At 45.3% G+C, this 19,005-nt stretch overlaps 3 protein-coding genes across 3 annotated transcripts; 1 reads left to right on the top strand and 2 right to left on the bottom strand.

The window, feature by feature from the left end:
- Positions 1 to 1,332: 1,332 nt before the first annotated feature.
- LOC123085386 (cytosolic enolase 3) lies at positions 1,333 to 5,981 on the top strand. The gene is made up of 11 exons (XM_044507015.1): positions 1,333 to 1,987; positions 2,429 to 2,500; positions 2,594 to 2,710; positions 2,974 to 3,054; positions 3,394 to 3,470; positions 3,584 to 3,687; positions 4,341 to 4,439; positions 4,526 to 4,611; positions 4,674 to 4,760; positions 5,237 to 5,434; positions 5,578 to 5,981. Exons 1-11 carry the CDS (start codon positions 1,553 to 1,555, stop codon positions 5,650 to 5,652), a joined length of 1,431 nt encoding a protein of 476 aa, XP_044362950.1. The 5' UTR covers positions 1,333 to 1,552; the 3' UTR covers positions 5,653 to 5,981.
- Positions 5,982 to 6,181: 200 nt separating this feature from the next.
- Positions 6,182 to 8,328, bottom strand: LOC123085387 (LIM domain-containing protein WLIM2a). Its single transcript, XM_044507016.1, has 5 exons — positions 7,894 to 8,328; positions 7,466 to 7,571; positions 7,328 to 7,365; positions 7,142 to 7,231; positions 6,182 to 6,631 (listed from the first exon to the last, which is right to left on the bottom strand). Exons 1-5 carry the CDS (start codon positions 8,311 to 8,313, stop codon positions 6,383 to 6,385), a joined length of 903 nt encoding a protein of 300 aa, XP_044362951.1. The 5' UTR covers positions 8,314 to 8,328; the 3' UTR covers positions 6,182 to 6,382.
- Positions 8,329 to 9,479: 1,151 nt separating this feature from the next.
- Positions 9,480 to 18,755, bottom strand: LOC123085388 (OVARIAN TUMOR DOMAIN-containing deubiquitinating enzyme 3). Its single transcript, XM_044507017.1, has 8 exons — positions 18,598 to 18,755; positions 18,399 to 18,522; positions 18,217 to 18,307; positions 18,052 to 18,115; positions 10,912 to 11,017; positions 10,781 to 10,835; positions 10,417 to 10,470; positions 9,480 to 9,786 (listed from the first exon to the last, which is right to left on the bottom strand). The coding sequence occupies exons 1-8, from the start codon at positions 18,623 to 18,625 to the stop codon at positions 9,649 to 9,651; spliced, it is 660 nt and encodes a 219-aa protein (XP_044362952.1). The 5' UTR covers positions 18,626 to 18,755; the 3' UTR covers positions 9,480 to 9,648.
- Between the last annotated feature and the right edge of the window lie 250 nt (positions 18,756 to 19,005).

Here is a 19,005-nt window from a genome sequence, read left to right as displayed (position 1 = left end):
CCACAGGTCGCCGTGGGTTCAGCGATATTCCGTTCAATTTTTTGCAAACTCGACGACTTTTGCACGAACTCGGCGATACTTCACTGAAATTTGTATAAAAAATAAAAAAAATGCAAACTACACCAAACTAATAAAAGCCTAGCCACCGTCGTCGCCTACATGCCGAGAAGCCTGTAGAAGCGGGTGTAGTCGCCGCCGTCGTCGTCGTCGCGCGCCTCGCCTGCGCTGCCGCCGTCCCTGCTGCAGCCCTGGCCGGGGTCGCCGACACGCGGCGGGGCGTTGGACGTCGTCCTCCTTGTCGCTGTCGAGGACGATGACACCGCTCTCCTCGCGGCCGCGGAGACGGGCCTGGAGCTCCAGGTACGCCCGGCGCTGGCGGCGCACCTGCTCGCGAACGTAGTCCTCCTTCGCTCACTTGTGGGCGGTCGCGTCGTCGGGGCCACCATGTCGACGTGCTCCGGCACGGGGAGCAGCCCCAGCTCGGGCTTCGGCCGGACCAGGCGGAGGGAGCGCCTCGCCGGTGCCGGACCAGGCAGGGGCGGCTGGGCACCGTCGTTGATGACGAGGGCGTCGCTGCGAGTGCGGCGCCCGAGCGGCGTCTCCTCCGGCTCGGGCTTGACGGGGCAAAGGGCCGGCGAGCCGGAGCCCGACGACGAGGACGACCCCGCCTTCATCCGACGCGGCGTCCAGGAGCTGCCACGGCGAGAGAAGGATGACCGCGGCGGGTACTCGAGGCGCGGCACATTGCCGGTCTCGATGTGGTCGAGGACGGCCTTGAGGGTGCGACCAGGCACACCCCACCACTCGCGTCGCCCGTCGGCGTTGAGACGATCGCGGGGGATGACGTTGTTGGTGGAGGCAATCTGCTCCTCGCGGCGGCGCGTGAAGTACATGGACCACATGATGTGGCTGTCGGCGGCGTACCGCGATTCGTTCCGCTGCTCCTCCGACAGGGACGAGCGGATGCGGGCGATCTCGACCCGCCGCGCCGCCCCTTCGAACACATGTGGCACCGGGACGCCACCGCCGCTCAGCCTCCACGTCCCCGGCACCCGCATGTCTGGGGGCGCCGAGTATTCGGCCTCGTAGAGGAGGCACGCCTCCGGCTCTTGGAGGTGGCGACGGTCGAAGCCGTTCGCCGCGCCGCCGTCGCCTGGAAACCTCTCAGCCATCTGTTCGTCGGCGGGAAGGCGGGAAGATGGGGAGAGTGTAGCTTTTGTGTGTCGAAGTAGGGGAACTGAGAACTGCGCCGTCCACCGGCGGGGACGTCGCCTTTTATAGCCGAGCGAGGCCGGCGAGAGGCTGCATGCCGGGCAACGCGTGACGGGTGAGGACGGGACGCGCGTCGCGGCGCCTTCATTGTGCCGCCGTCAGGCATCAATGGTCTGGTCTTACGCCCTTACCCCTCAAAAGAAAAAGGAAAAACCACAGCGTGCTGGTCTGGTCTTCTTCCTAGGCGCAATTCGTCACGATTCCTAACAAGCCGAGCAGAATCGCGGGCGCAGAGTGCCCGGAGAGGAGCGTGGTCAGTGGAGCAGACCACGCTGCAGCCATGTCGGTGCAGGAGTACCTAGAGAAGCACCTGCTCCCGCGCAAGATCGAGGAGGCCGTGAACGCGGCCGTCCGCGCCAAGGCCGCCGACCCGGTGCTCTTCATCTCCACCCACATGCGGCGGGCGGCGCCGGCCGTGATCACGCGGGTGTGCGCGCGGCAGATCCTGGACAGCCGCGGCGCCCCCGCGGTGGAGGTCGACCTGCACACCAACAAGGCCGTGCACCGCGCGTCCGCGGCAGGGCCGGGAGCCCCCGAGGGCGCCGCGGTCGACGCCACGAGGGACGTCGAGAAGCGGAGGCTCCTCGCCAAGGCGGTCGCCGACTCGGTGCGGCTGATCAACGGCAAGGTGTCGGAGGCGCTCGTGGGGATGGATCCGCAGCAGCAGGCGCAGATCGACCAGGCCATCATGGACTTGGACAAGGCGCACCACAGGGTACATCGCCGAAACCCCGATTATTCCTTCTCTCATTCTCTACTGTTGATCTGTTCCTGCATTTCCAAGCTCTATTTGTGTAGATATGATAATGAATTACTCCGTATTATATGAGGATGTTGTTATGCTGTCTCTAGGTGTTTCCCCTAACCACATACTCCAATTGTGTGCTCTGCTACACGGTGGCAATATTGGGCACCGGCTAGCTTCATTTTAGGCTTCCCTGCTGGAAATAATGCTGTGCCATTTTCGATGGTTGTAATGAATACTAGTTTACTAGTATCTCAATTTTTTTGTACCAAAACAAGAGTATCTCAATTTAGTACGATTGTGTAGTTCACAAAAGTTTCTGTGGATGTGCATTGTCCTCTCTGGTTGGAGGGCACCATGCAACACATCCTGCATACAAAGTAACTAATTAATTGTGACAACCATGTTCAGACTGAGGTTGGAGCGAATGCTATGCTGGCCGTATCAATTGCAGCTTGTAAAGCTGGTGCTGCTGAGAAAGAGGTATCACTTATATTCTTTATCTGGGTCTTAGGTGAAAATTGAATCTGTGACGATAACACAAATTCTTATAGTTGTTTGCCTATTTCTGTGCAGGTTCCGCTGTACAAGCATATAGCAGATCTTGTTGGTAAAAGCGCAACGACGCTTCCCGTCCCAGCAATTACAGTCATTAATGGTGGAACCCATGCTGGAAATAATCTTCCCATTCAAGTATTTCCACTTCACATTTAGGATTACCTTTTGTAATAAAATTTGCTTTGCAGACTGCTGAGAACACTCTTTTTCTTTTTTTGCAAATAGACTGCTAAGAACACTCTCTTAGGCTTTTCTATAAACCCCAAAACTTTGCAGAGTTTGAGATTGTTACTACCTTGTTTCTTACTGTAATATATGCTACATGTAGTTTGACATATCAATATACTGTATTTATTTTTTCTGCGTAGTACTTTGAAGTAAAGTTTACGTTTCTGTAGGAAATTAAGATCCTTCCAATCGGTGCCAAAAACTTTGAAGAAGCAATGCAGATGGGTTCAGAGACATATCATCATCTGAAGGTACCCTCCGTTTTAACAAACTGCTTCACAGATATACTTCGATAATAACACCGTGCACACTTTCTTGGCTATGTGCGTGTTGTCTAGTATTTGGACCAACCTGCTACCTTCCCATCAAACATTCTAGGAACATTGTGTTTCCACGAAAACTTAACGCCTTATGCTAGCTTGCCAACTCTCTTTTATGTCTTCTTATGGCACTGATTTTTCTCGGTGATTGCTACTAAGCCAAAACAGAGAAATTGCTTAAACATTGGCTGTCCAGCTGTTTGAAAGTTTTGTTTTTAGAACGCAGTTCTGCACAGAAATATTTGCTGATTTTCACTAATGATTTGTTAGGATATTATATGGGAGAAGTATGGTTCAGACAGTTGCAACATTGGCGATGATGGTGGATTTGCTCCTAATATTTCCAGGCAAGTAAGGAATTGATTTTACTTTTTCCTGATGTGTTTTGTTTCTCAGTTTCCCTTTTGAGCACCTACATATGGATATTAACATACCATATCTATGTCTGGTGAATGTTCAGTATAACCGAAGGCTTGGATCTTGTCATTGCGGCAATAGATAGAGCTGGATATAATGGAAGGATCAAATTAGCAATTGATGCTGCTGCTACTGATTTTTGTGTAGGTAAGGATAAATCAGTGAAATCTCTATCATCCATATATCCTTAGCTGTTAACACCATGGTTTATATTCTCCTTTGAATAACATCTTGGGCATCTACATAACTACACCCAATAGAAAATGCAAGTAATGGCGTACATTTCACAGATAGTTCCATAGTGTTGCTGTGTAAGAAGGATGTGTTTTTAGTCTACTGTGTTTTCCAGCTTCTTCTTTGTGTTGCATCGTTGTTATTTTTACAGCTGCCATCGCTGCCTGTAACAGTGTAACTTGATATGCTAGGGCCAGTTAAAGCATACTATTGTGATCAGCATTTTCAATCAGGCACCATTTGACCAATCTCTTGCTATTTTACTGTTGTTATTATACTTTTTGGAAATGTACGGCCTTGAAACATGGAAAACAATGAGTTTTTTCATTCAAGCTAGAAACAGTGAGCTTGAATAGCAGTCAGATGTACTCCCTCCGTCCTGAATTACTTGTCTTAGATTTGTCTAGATACCGTATCTAGACATGTTTTAGCGTTAGATACGTCCGTATCTAGTCAAATCCAAGACAAGTAATTTGGGACGGGGGTAATATATTGTCGGCTATTAACAATTAGTCTTACTATTTTCGCGAGTTAACTTCCCTGCTTGCTCATGCTTTTCTTTGCAGGAAAAAAATATGACCTGGAGTTCAAGTCTGCAAAGAAATCAGGGCAAAATTTCAAAACTGGGGACGATATGATTGAGATTTATAGTCAACTATGTTCAGGTATCACTTGTTTGTGGATTTACATATTCTGGGAGAAAAATCTTTTGACTTCATGAACCTTATATTTCCTCTTTTTTGTACACTAGAATACCCACTTGTCTCCATTGAACAGCCCTTCGACAAAGATGACTGGGAGCACTCGAAAAAGTTTACCACCCTAGAGCTATGTCAGGTACCTATTGTGCTTTTATTTTCTATTTTCTGTCAGGAGCTCATGCCATAATGCATTTGCAGGTTGTAGGAGACGACTTATTGATGTCAGATCCTGAACGCATTAAGCGGGCAGTAAATGAATATACTTGCGACGCTCTTACTCTCAAGGTAAGTCACAAATCATTCATTTGTTTATTGATGTTTATAAACTTGCTGCTTTGTGCAAGTTACTGGGCCCCCGAAGGCTAACAATACCAGACTCTGGAATTAGGCGTTTTTTAAGCTGGAACAAGCCACAATTGATTTTGACTAACCACAGCAATCTTTGTGCCTGGATACTCAGTGTGGTTCTTTGTTTGATTGAATGCCACTCCTTCCATTTTGTGCCTATTATTTTGCATGGCATGATTTGAGTTTAAGGGCATTTATTTACAGACAATGCAATGTAGTACCTGAATTCACGAAGATGAGCAATTAATAGTTGAACTGATTGTAGGCACATAATGTTGCAAGAGCCACATGGTTGCACATGTAGTACTTGCCTCCTTGATTCTTCCTTGCTCTCTTGATTTCTGTAACTGTCCAGGGATTCTCTGTGTCATGTACCTTATTATGTGTTTCCTTTTCTTATCATGTGTATGTAGGCAAGTCAAGTGGGCACTGTCACTGAGGCCATAGAGGCTGTGAAACAGGCAAAGGATGCGCATTGGGGTGTGATGGTGTCACATAGGTCTGGGGACACGGATGATTCTTTCATCGCCGACCTGGCTGTCGGTGCAGCAGCTGGACAGATCAAAGCTGGTGCCCCCTGCCGTGGAGAGTGCCTCACGAAATACAATCAGGTTTCTGTTGAATGCTTGCTGCCTTTTATGTGGATACATGCACCAAAGTATTGGTCTGAAGTCATAGTACCATATGGTCATTCTAAACAGCTTCTTAATTTGTCTTGAATGGTTTTTGATGACTGTGTGCATTGTGTTTGCAGCTTCTAAGAATAGAGGAAGAACTTGGAGGCGAAGGGGGTTACGCTGGCGAAAATTGGAGAACTACCGCGGGCTGACTCGTGGCTCACTGGATTCCGTTGATGCGGTCCGGGGGGGTTCTGTAGAAATGTGTTTTGTGCTGGCTCAGCAAAGGCAAGGAAAGAGGGTAGCTTAACAAACTGGGGAAACTTTCAGGCACACATTGGTTTCTTAGGTGCAGTGGCTGAACTGCTGGGACTTTACTTTTGATAGATGTTGAGCTATGCCTTTTTTCCCTTTTCATTTATATGTGGTATGGAATGGATCGTGCACAAGATACATGAATTTGAGAATGGGTTTGAAGGAGTAGAGTTTTTCATTTGTACAATATACACAGTTCCAATGCACTCCAAGTTTTGCGTTTAAAGTAGTTCAGATATAGTTAGTCCAAAGTGTTTGTTCTACTGAGAGCAGTTTGCGTGAGCTCAGCTTATTATAATATGGTAGAAATTGTGGAACAGTCGAGCAAATATCAAACCAGACAGCAAAATGGTGTGCTGAAGTATCAAAGCACTGAGGCACACAAAGAACTCCTTATATCAAGGAACAGAAAAAAGCACACAGTACTTGATGCACAACAATTTCTTCCGAAATGACATTCAACTCCATGGTTCAACAACGTGATCGAGCTAGCCACATATGGGGACACGAAATATAGTCCTGGTATCCCCAGAGCTAGAACACAGCACACAGCAGGTTACAATCGTAAAAAAAGAGGCGCTTTCCAAACTTTCGCCCTCAAAGCCCACTATGAAGATGGCAGCATAATCAGGAGGATTCAGCAGCCGCCGGAGCTGTTTGTGCCGCCGCCTGTGCTGTTTGCGCCTCTGCTGCGCGCTTGACCGATGCGCACTTGATCAGATGGTTGTAGCTCCCCTTCTCCTTGAAAAGCTGGGAGAAATGGTGCTTGCAGTAGAGGATGCCTTCCAAGGCCGCGTAGTTGGACGGCGAGAGGGCGCAGCCTCCATGAGAGCATTTGAAGCAGGACTTGTGGTAGGACTTCTCTTCAACTGTCACCTGCAAGATTTAGTTTAACAACTAGGCATGAGTCATCTGCATGTTCTTGAGGCTTTAGGATATAACTGAGAAGGAAGTTGATGATTCAAGACAATTATGATGGAAGTTGGCTGCCTAAAAGGTACTACTCCCTCCGTTCGGAATTACTTGTCTCGAATATGGATGTATCTAGAACTAAAATACATCCAAATACATCCATTTCTGCGACAAGTAATTCCGAACGGAGGGAGTACCTCTGTTTCTAAATGTTAAACGATTTGGCAGTTCAAATTGAACTGCCAAAGCATCTTATATTTAGGAACACAGAGTAAAGTGAAGGCTACACAACTATGTCCAATGTGCAAGTAAATTAACCCCTTGTGTTGAATTGCAAAACGGTCAATCCGACAGTTTTCACATTCTGAAACATCAATTGTTTCGTGAAATGACAAAATTCTGAGACATCTAAGCGAGCTATGCTGACGCCTAGATCACAAAACAAAACAAATATGGTATACTCGGTGATATTACCTTCTCAAGAGGGTATGCTGTTTTACCACAAGTGGCGCACTTGTCCTGCGTTCCCGAAAACATGCCCGCAGCTTTGCTTGGCGATCTGGTCTGAAACAGCACATTCCACATAAGACTAACCGAATCGCAGGGCAGCAAAGAGACAAGACACATATAGATACATGCACCCTATATGGGAGTACATACCAGCTCAGGAGTCAACTTCTCCGTCGCAGATTTCGCGGCTGAAGGAAACAAAGCCAAGGATCAGGACACATTTGATAAAGAAAACAGTAACGACTTTTGCCATGCTTGCAGATTACTTAGTATTGAATGGAAACCTACGGGATTGTGACTGGAAGCTCTTGTTGTAGCTCCCGGTCTCCTTGAACAGCTGCGCGAAATGGGGCTTGCAGTAGGGCACTCCTTCAAAGGAGGAGTAGCTGCTAAACTGTCAAACAGCAAAACAAGATATCCAGACAGATTGTTATTTCTCTTGGTCTTGTTCTTACCAAAGGCAGAGAATGCGAATTGGACAAGGCCGCGATGATCCCCTATCCTTCCTAGACACAAGATTCTGACACGAAATTCAAGCGCCAGATCCGTGCGGCGGAGCAGTCCGCAGATCTGGCATCGCATTTCATTCTACAGATCCATGGACCGTTGACATCCATCCGTCGATCTTTTTCTCTCGCTGTCTCCCGGAACTAGAACAAGAACAAGACGGCTGGAGGTGGTAGAAAGATAAGAGAGCGGGAGGGGAGATGGCATACGGAGAGGGTGGACTTGCAGTGGTGGCACTTGAAGCAGGCGCGGTGGAAGACGGCGCCGTCGGTGGAGAGCTGGTCCATGGGGTACACCGTCTTGGTGCACACCTTGCACTTCTGCTGCGTCCCGCTGAACATGGTCGCCGTCGCCGTCGCCGCCGCCGCCGCCGATCTGATCTCGGCCTGCGCGCGCCTGATGCGACGATGTGACGAGCACCCCACGAGCGCCCCAATGGCCGCGCTTATATACGCGGCAGCGGATGAATGGATGGAATGAATTATGGCGGCCTCTCGAGGTGGGCGGCTCGATCGGGCCGGCTCACAGTTGCCGCGGCGGAAAGAAAAAGGCAACGCACAAACGAAGGAAGCGAAGGGGGGAAAGAGAGATGAGATGCGGGTGAGGGGCCGCGCTAGTGCTCTGCTCATTAACGAATACGCAATTAATTATTACAGCCTTTCGTGCGAACGTGGCTCCGGCTGCGCGGCTGCCGGTGGGCCCGGGAGTACGCGGGGTCCGGCTGCCAGTGGCTGTGCGGTTGGTGGCAGCCACACGAGAACGGAGCTCTGACCGGCGCGAGAAGTGCCGCAGAAGCAACGGCTACGACTACGGGTATTCGCGTCGTTGCGTGGGGCCCGGCGGTCAGCCCCCCTGCGACGGGGAGAGGTGAGAGATGTTCTCTTGGGCAATTTGTTGCTTTTATTATTATTATTATTGGTTATTATTTTGATTGAAGCTGGAATGTGTATGTATGTAGGGGGCGATATTAATTGGTGCCGCAGCGGTGCGGCCCACGTCGGCCAGCTCTTTCCCTGCTGCCTCGTCGGACCACTCTGCTTGTTCGCATGCTTACATCTTTGCAAACAAACAGCGCACTGCTACGTATTTTATTGCGGTGCGAGAGGGCAAGGCCGTGTTTTTGTTGCATGCACAGGCTAAGCTCGGCCTACCCCGCCTAAACGGAAGAGGCTGAGGCGTGGGGCCGGTGCCAACTGCGCAAGCACGCACGGGGGCGGTCTAGCTTAGCAAACGGATTACTTTTGCTCATTTATTTGCTCCTGCGTGGCCTGTCTGTGCTTACACGATATACGGGCAGGCCACAGCTCAATTTCGTAACGCCCGGTTCAAGCGTGGTTAGGAGCGTACTGGATTGTGCCCGTAATAGCCACCAAATTTGCTCACTGGACCAGTGGACCGGACGGTACCCCTAATATGCTGAGCTGATACCAAACACGCCCGTACAGCTCATCCAAGGAAGACATCATTCCGGTCAGCAGTGCGTTGCAAAATCATATACGAGTATACCTAATAACCATCACGTACTCACATAATGATTGGGTTTGAAGCAAGTCCCGTCGTCAACCACCGAGTGCGAGTGCGAGTGCGACCAACGCACCATTATTCTGCCCGGCACCAACCGGAAACGCAATCAACAACTCCACGGCACCGCGCCAACCAACCAAATCACTGCCAAAACAGCACTGGCCTCTGCACCATGCAGCTGAGCGCATAGTTAGCTCGTGTGGCGCTGTCATCAGGTTAGTGCCAATTCTTCTAGCCCCAAATCCATAAATTCCCCAAATGCCCATCACTGTGATCGACGAAACAGCGGTTATAGCATCATAACTGACAAACAGGAGCTTAATTAGCAGGATCGAAGGATGTAACCATGGAAAGAAAACGGGGATTTGTGTATGCGCCACAGATGGGCGGTGGCTGCCGGTATTCTGATGCTTGGTCGGGGCATATCTCATGTGCCCATTTTATATCAGCAAATCATAATGGTTCTTCCCACTGTATAACAGTCTCACCGGCACCCTTTTCTTCCCCTCTTTAGAGTCTTTGGTAAACTCCAACCCGTACTCGGCAATTGGGATAAACCCGTTGCCCCGCCCGCGGTACTGTTGCACAAAAAAAAAATGGTAGGTTTAGTTCGAGATGGAGTGAGGAAGCATAACATACAAGGCCATCAAAGCAGAACGCTCAAAACATGATTGCGGTGAAACAGATAAAATGGTGCGATAATCCACACAGTATTTCCATTTTGAAGACAAGTTCGATTTAAACATCAAAAAAACGCAAAAGGAAAGGTATTCACCAATCTTTCAAACAGTTTGATTTGCACTTCGCAAAATGCAGTTTCAGTTTTCAACACCATTCTCAAGGAAACTTTAGGCAGATTGTCTAGTTCCAACTGGACCTTTATTTTTTTTGTTATTGAATTACCAGGAAATTTGGCTACATATTATCAATTGCTAGTACACGTGCCTTCCGATTTGATCAACTTTTATCATAATACGTACGATGCAATGCCCATAGTGATGATGATGGTGTTCTTAAAGTCACTATTCTACCAAAACCCCTTGTTCAGTTTTTCTCTCTTATCAGTTGGAACAACTATTCCATTGATTTGTTATGAGAATCGCTTCCATCATGTCACAACCATATTATTAAATATAGATGAAGTTTTATTATCCTTCTCCACTCTGCACACATATAGATTCATCATCACCTAGGGCGGTTGAATTTACCTCACGCTCCGGAATGTAAATAATGATTGGTTGCCGACACAGTCTAGACAAAACCTGGAAAGAGGAGATCCCAGATGAAAATCTTATGTGAATGAGCCATGTATACAGATATAACAATTTAAGCAACAAATACAATATCAATCTACTCAGAAAAGGATGGCCTACTTTAGAACATCCAGAAGTTAAACAAAAGTATATCTTTGACTTTATCACGCTAATAAAGAAGAATGATGCATGAACTGTACTACTTAAAACATAAAATGACTGGTACGTGCAAGTCGGATGTTCTCCAGATGTAATTTGTCGAATAACTGATGCCTACATCAACTATGCATGTTAACTTCTAGAACCATCAAATCCATACCAAGAGTTCTGACTCTCCACCCCAGAAATCAGGTCGCCTTATCCTTTGGCAGTAGCTACAACAGCAGGCATAGCCGTTAGCATCTCTAAATTAATGACATCGAAGTAAATAAAAAGCTATGGGAACCTAACCGTTTCAAAGATTCATCCACTGTAATAGCTATAATCGCCTCTTCATACTTTTGACGCTCGGTTTGGTTATCACATATAACCTCTTTCACTGCCAGCCGTAGGTCGTCTAGGAAATTGAAGATAAATTCCATCATAAAAATATATTTCAAGAATAATCTGTCTTTCAATGGAGACATGGTAATAATTATACTATATGGCCAGCTCCAAGGCTGAGTGATGGATACTCTCAGGTTTATCAGGATGGGGCAGTTGTAAAGAATGTGCAATGTAAACTCAAAAGAAAAACGTACAGCTCTTCTTCACATATCCCTGGCCACAGGATAAGCTTTTGAGTGTTCCATATCTTCGTACAGGGAGCCTCTTCAAAATATTTCCTATCACTATCTCTTCATGCTCCAGTGGACTCTTCATTTTTCACTCTCCATATTCCACTATTCTATATTTTATTGATATCATATAAACAACAATATACTTGTAACTGCTATGATTTCAACGGCTGTGGACCTAACGACTATTTTTCTGATGGGTATATTTGTAATGGCTACGTTTTTCTGGTCTATACATATGCAAAGTCATTCGCTCTTCCTGATTGTTACTCCTCTACAGCATAGCAATGAGTCCTTGCTAGTTACTGAAGCAAAGTCTCTTGGATTCATCGTCATCACATGACGGCAATGGACTTATTTTTACTACATACCCAGCACATAATATCTGCTTTTGAATGTTCCACGCCATGGCGGTTATGTACCTAAACTATGTAATTCGTCCTATTAGAGAAATAGAGCTTTTTAGATTATACAAAGACTACTTTCCAGATTCTCCTACCGAAACCTAACTACTCCCTCAATTCCATAATACTTGCCGTGGTTTTAGTTCAAATTTGAACAACAACCATGACAAGTATTATGGAACGGAGGGAGTACATTTCAGTGTTCATCTACTTTTCTTCTCCTTTTTTGGTTAATACTCTTGGCTAGAGCTCATTCTTATTTTTCGCATAGGTTTCGAATGACAGGAATTTAGATCTTTTGCCCCACTTTACTTCTCCATTAGATAATTTGCCCCCCCCCCCCCCCCGCGCCCCCTGAGAAGCTTGCCGGGTGGGCCAGGGCCACTGGTCATTGAAACAACCCTGGGGCAAATCATCTAAAACCCCCTCGCATGACTTCTCTATTTTTTGGCATAGTGCAAATTGTACAAGATCATGACGACTATTTTGTACAGAAAAGAGATAGAGCTGGACATCTTGGGTTATATTCTACAGAGAAGATTACAGTAGCATTTCGGAATGCTAATGTATGACATAGCAACGAATGCTTCAGATGGTTATGTTCGGATTGAAGAAAGTATTGCTATAAAGTCTTACAATTTGTAAAAACTCTTGTTGAAGTCCCTGAGGATGAGTATGTGAGATCTTCAAACGAGAATTGTACTGCTGAATGGCTAGCAATTGTAGAACAAAAGGGGGGGGGGGGGGGGGGGGGGGGGGTCCCAGAATGCTAAATAGCATAGGTTGCATGCATTAGAAATGGAAAATTGTCTACCAGCACGGCAAAAATTCTCTTTACTCTGCAATTGCAAAACATCATTTTCATTTCAACATCTCAAATACTCACCTCCGAAGACTTCTGCAATAGCTTTCTCAAACATTTTAGGACACTAACAGTACTTACTCCGATCCCAACATAATCATCCGTAGCATCAGGTTACTCCATTAGTTAGCATTCTAAATGTTGGGGTAATCTTCTGTTAAAAAGATAACCCAACATGCCCACATCCATCACTTTTCTACACAAAATAGTCATCATTGCCTTCTATAGCATACACTAGTCAAAAAATAAACATGAACCGCAGACAAGAAATTAAACAAAAAGGCGAACAAAAACTTATCTACTAACAACAAACCTATTGCGGTGAATCACTTGGCATATATAATGGTTCTAGGCATAGAATTGAGCAATCAAATATTCAAATGATAATATTGATTGTGTGCTTGGTTTGATGTAAAAATAAGTTCATCGTCATCATCGGACAACGAAGAATCCAAGAGACATTGCATGAGTAAGCTACGACCACTCATTGTGATGTGGTAGAGGAGTAACTACAAAAAGGCAAATAACTTTGCATATATAGACTAATATAACCATTACAAATGTAACCGTCCAAAAATAACCGTTACAAATATAGCCATTGAAATTACAGCGATTACACATATGGTCATTAAAAGTATATTGTTATTTACATCATATCAATAAAATGTAATTCCTTCGGTTCATGAAAAAAGTGACATTTTGGACAGTTTTCAAAAGATAATTCTGAGCACTAGTTTCTTCTGTAGCATATTATAGCACCTAGTAAAATTATACTAGTATTTTAAAATTATTTTTTGACACAAATCGGTACATTTGATTCTCAAGTTCCCAACCTAATTACTGAAACAATATAAGCGATCAAAGAGGTATCTCCAAAATATCACTTTTCTTTGAACTGGAGTGAGTGAGGAATACAAAGGGTGGAAGAGCATTTTTTGGGCGGAGAGGCTCACCATACAGACATGGCTCAACATAGCAATGAGCTGTCACTACTTACTGAAGTGATATCTCCTGGATTCATCGTCGTCATGATGGCAAAGTACTTATTCTTACTACATATCCAGCACATAATATCAGCTTTGAATTGTTCCACGCCATGGCGGTTCTGTGCCTAAACATAGGTAATTCGTCCTATTAGAGAAATAGTATTTTAGACTATACAAAAACTACTTTCCAGATGCTCCTACCAACAAGCCAACTATATTTCAGTGCAGGTTTGTTATTGGTCCATCTATTTCTGTTCTCCTTTTTTTTGTTAATACTCTTGGCTAGACCTCATTCTTATTTTTCGCATAGGTTCAGAATGACTTCTCTATTTTTTTGGCACAGTGCACATTGTATAAAATCATGACGACTATTTTGTACAGAAAAGAGATAGAGCTGGACATCTTGGGCTATACTCTATGGAGAAGATTACCATAGCATTACAGAATGCTAATGTATGACGTAGCAAAGAATGCTACAGATAGTTATGTTTGGATTGAAGAAAGTGTTGCTATGAAGTCTTACGATTTGTGAAAAACTATTGTTGAAGTCTCCAGGGATGACTATTTGAGATCGTCAAAGGAGAATTTTACTGCTGGATGACTAGCAATAGGAGAAAAAAAGGTGTTTTCCCAGAATGCTAAGTAGCATAGATTGCATGCATTCGAAGTGGAAAGTTGTCCAGCAGCATGGCAAAATTTCTCTTTACTCTCCAGTTGCAAAACATCATATTTCATTTCAACATCTCAAATACTCTCCTCCAAAGACTTCTGCAATAGCTTTCTCAAACATTTTAAGGCACTCTATAACAGTACTTACTCCAATCCGAAATCATCCGCAGCACCGGGTGCTACTCCATTAGTTAGTATTTTAAATGTTGGGGTAATCTTCTGTAAAAAAAAAGATAGCCCAAGATGTCCACAGCCATCAGTTCTCTACACGAAGGTGTCATCATTGCCTTCTACAGCATACACTATGTCAAAAGTTAGAGAACAAGTCATTCTAAACCTGGACGTAAAATAAACATGAGCCATAGACAAGAAATTAAACAAAAAAAGCAAACACAAACATATCGACTAACAACAAACCTGTTGCGATGAATCACTTAGCGTATACTAATGGATCTTGGCATAGTGTGTATTCAAACGATAATATTCATTGTGTGCTTGGGTTGATGTAAGAATAAGTTCCTTGCCATCATCAGACAACGAAGTATCCAAGAGACATTGCATGAGTAAGCTGCGACCACTAATTGTGATGTGGTAGAGGAACAACCATAAAAAGGCAAATAGCTTTGCATGTATAGCCTAATATAACCATTACAAATGCATCCGTCCAAAAATAGCCGTTACAAATATAGTCATTGAAACATATGGCCATTAAAAGAATATTGCTATTTATATCATATCGATAAAATATAATTCCTCCGGCAGAGGCGGAGCCAGCATGTAGGTGTGAACCCAACGATTTTCTCACGCACGTATATGTAGACACGTAGTCACTTTGATGAACCCAGTACGAATGCACGGTTGAACCCAGCAAAGCTAGAACGCACGAGCGGGAAGCCTCTTGGCCCATTAATGTTTCATAACTTGAATAGCCCAACCAAAAGTCAATATTTCTCAAAAACAAAAGAAGCCCATGAGTAAATGTGATCCATCAGTGCCATCCACGAAGCAGGCTGGACTGCCGATCGATCGATTCCATGTCATGTACGCAACATAATTATCTAAAAAAGATTACACAACACACCGCACGCAGCCCGACTCGACAACTTCCTAGGTTTCTCTTGTTAGCCCATGGCGACCCCGACCGCCAACGCCCAGTGGCAAGCCAAGAAGCCGTCGACAGCGGCCGGCAATTGAAGTACACCAGATTGAAGGTAATGAGATCGATCACATCGTTCCGCTTGTGCATGCCTTGTAACCTATTAAGTACGAAATTAACCTTTGCCCTAATTTTCTAACTGCTTTTCCTTTAAACTTTGATTGATCTAGGATTCCAGGCTATGGAATGATATTTGTCAAATAGAAATTGATCATCGGATTCATACAGTGATGAAGGCACTTTAAGCGCACACACCAGATGTAGATGTGATATTGTTCACGACGCAACGAGTGTGAAAAAGAGTGACCTCGCCAATGCCTTCCTCCTCCATCAACATTTTCCTGCTCGCCTCCGCAGACGATATTGCAAATTGAATCGCCGTGACTAACCTTAGCTCTGATACCACTTGATAAGGCAAGGACTAACCAGACATTATTTTGTGCTTTTAGATGGCCCGACCTTTCACGGCGATGCAAGATCAACAGTTCTTTTCCCGTGTTCCTCCTCGCAACCTCCAATAACAATCTCTACCGGCACACGATCAGTACACGAACAAAGATAATGACCCCCTCGGATCAGCACGTAGGCGTCGATGTGATGATCAACCCTTCGTCGCTAATATATTCCCTCAAAGGAAAATCACAGAAAATACTCAAGATTGGATCGCCCAAAAACTGGACGTTTTCTGAACCTTGTTCATAACTCACAAATAAACTCAAAACTGCCCCCTTTACATTGGCCGAAGCCAGCCGTTTATATGGCTTGACTCTCGTACACTTGAAGGTAAGAAGATCTGGACTCTAAACAGAATAATCTAATTAACAACTAAATCCTAACAGAAGACCACCTCACATTCGTACCAACTAGTGGACGCAACAACTCCAAAAGATAATATATCTTCTTTTTGTACGTGGACTACAAGAGATACCTAATTAAATTGCATCCATCATTCTACCATGCAAACAAATATCGATCGAGCCGATTCATATCCAATCAGGAGGCGTACGGAACGTTGGTTTTACCTCTTCTGGTTCTCGTATAACTCTACGGTCACACAATTTATGTTCACGTATTGCACTCAGGTCCATGTGATTAGGTTCCAAATTGCATGCTCGATCAGCCACGGCCACAAACTCAGGTCCGCATACCATCCGCATCTTTCCATCTCTGCCTCGCCGTAGTTTCAGCTGATGAACTCCTCTAGCTTTCTCGTCAACAATGTCGTGGATGCATGTTTTCTTTAATACGCTGGATGTTACCATGGTCGTACCAATGGCTTGCTGCAAATAATCTTCCAAAGCCTTCTATTCAGAGAAATTAATTCATATGATCTCCCAGAGCCTTTTATGCAGAGAGTAATTAAATTTTAGGATGATGAAATATCGGAAGGGGCCACTATGAAATGTGAGTGAATTTACATTCTTTCGCTAGATGGCAGTTTACTTTAAACTTGTCAAACGAATGTGTTTTTTTAATCTTTTCCGGAGGATGAAAAGTTGACCCTGAGGCTACGAGGTTATTTTGGTTAGACAAGCGGTCTTATACAACTGGTACATCTTGCACTTTTAAGCTTTTTAATGTAATTACCATATGTGATTATTGGTGTCATATTTCTATTTGTTAGGATATCTTAAGTATTGTATTCTTGTTGTTCAATGGTGTGGAAATGTACTTTACACTTAATTAACTCGTACCCAAACCGCACAATGAACTAACGAGTGAACCCATTGGCCAAATTTTCTGGCTCCGCCCCTGTCCTCCCGTTCAAGGAAAGGTGACATTTTGGACAGTGACATGACCATCAAAATATAATTCTGAGCACTATTTTCTACTTTAGCATATGTATAACACCCAATAAAATTATGGTATCTTAAAAATAGTTTCCGACACAAATCTGTACATCTGATTCTCAAGTTTCCAACCTAAATACTGAAACAACATCAGCGGTCAAATAGGTATGTCCAAAACATCACTTTTTTTGTAAACTGGAGTGAGAAAGAGTGTGGAATACAAAGGACGGAAAATGGAGGGTATGTCAGAGCGTGAAGAAATACGAAGAGGATTTTTTTTCCAGAGAGGCTCACCATACGGAGATATGGAGATCGGTATATAGACGTTCGGTTGGAGATGCTCTGAGGAGTAGGTGTAGGGAACATGCGATGCATTTTTTTTATGTTCAATGACTGAAAAATGTTCAACTCTTTTTCATGCATACCTGGCCATAATCGTCTGGAGTCTAGAGTGGCGGGGTCTATCTTTGAGTGTAACAATTACACCCGAATTGACTTCCAGGTCTATGACCTAGCAACACATTTGAATCTATCTACCATGTACCGCAACTCCTCTTACATGTTTTTGTTGACAATGATACCACTATTAAGTGGATGTTCTATTTTGTGAATACAGCTTTCGTTGTTAAAGTGGGAGCGCCTTCTCATAATATGACTGTAATCATATTTATTTGGTGGAAAGAAACAGGGATTTGGTTTGTAAATTCACATCTAAAGACAAATTCTCCCCAGGGTAAAAGATGTTATTAATATGTAACGAAACCTAGACTAAAGCCCTAGAAGACCTACACATAGGGAAAACTATCTCCATACTGACCCCCAAAAAAGTTTGACTACTTAAGGCTACACAAAGGGAAAGTAAAGTAATTCTCACACAAACAAAAGAAAGTAAAGTATAATAGTATTGCGGAAGATACATCCATGAGCCAGGCATAATATCGGACTACCTGCATCTTGTACCTCCTCCCTTGGGGTCAATGGAATTCCCCTAGTCTTTGCCATTCCCTTAGCCTACAAAGAAACACACCAGGATTCAAGAGGGACGGAAGACCATATTCTGAACTCTGAAGCATGCGCAAAATCCAGCAGAAAGAGATGATTCTGCGACTTACCAAGGCTCGAAACATGCAGCGGCCATCGCCGGTGACTCTCTGGACCCCGTAGTGCTCCACCTTGTTCAACGCCGCCGACCACCCGCCCCTCCTGGACCGGGAACACCAGTTCTTGTAACTCAGCTCCGCCGGCACTTCAATCGAGTCAGGCATAAATGGAGACGGAGAAGAAGCGCACGTACAGCGAGGAGCCAATCCTGGCGAAGCAGTGGAGGCGAGGCCAAACCGGCGGCGCGGGAGCAGGCGCGGGGTCCTCGAGGAGCTCGAACCTGGCCGTGCCCTCCCCGAGCCGCGCAAGAAGCGTGGCTGCGATAACAACGGCCACCGAATCAGAGATGCGCGTGAGGACTGGTACTGGGGAGTAGAGTATGCACCACCTACCATTGGACGGCCGCGCCGGTGGCGCCATTGGCTGCAATCTGGAAGACCGGAAGCGGCACCGGAGGAGCGGAGGAGAGCCGAATGTAGGAGAAAGGGATAAGGAAGCCGGCTTACGGCCCAGCCCAACCTCCAACAGGATGCGGTCGGCCGGGGTAAGAAGCCTGCTGACGGCCCAGCCCAGCCTTCAACAGGGGCTTTGGGCTTTTTGTTTGGACAGAGAAGGAATCGGTAATCATTGGATTTCTCAAGATTTTATTCACGCATTTGAGCAGAACGTATTAACGTTCTGTTGCCTGTTCCCCTCCTGTTAGGGTTTCGTTTTCCTCTCGGCGACTCCCCGAGCCGCCGTTGAGACTATCCTATCCCCTCGCCGATCTTCCTCTGGTTCCCAGCCAGGCTTGGACTGAT

Source organism: Triticum aestivum, chromosome 4A (assembly GCF_018294505.1).
Source record: "Triticum aestivum cultivar Chinese Spring chromosome 4A, IWGSC CS RefSeq v2.1, whole genome shotgun sequence".
NCBI classification, from domain to species: Eukaryota; Viridiplantae; Streptophyta; class Magnoliopsida; order Poales; family Poaceae; genus Triticum; species Triticum aestivum.
This window is presented reverse-complemented; position numbering and strand designations above follow the sequence as displayed.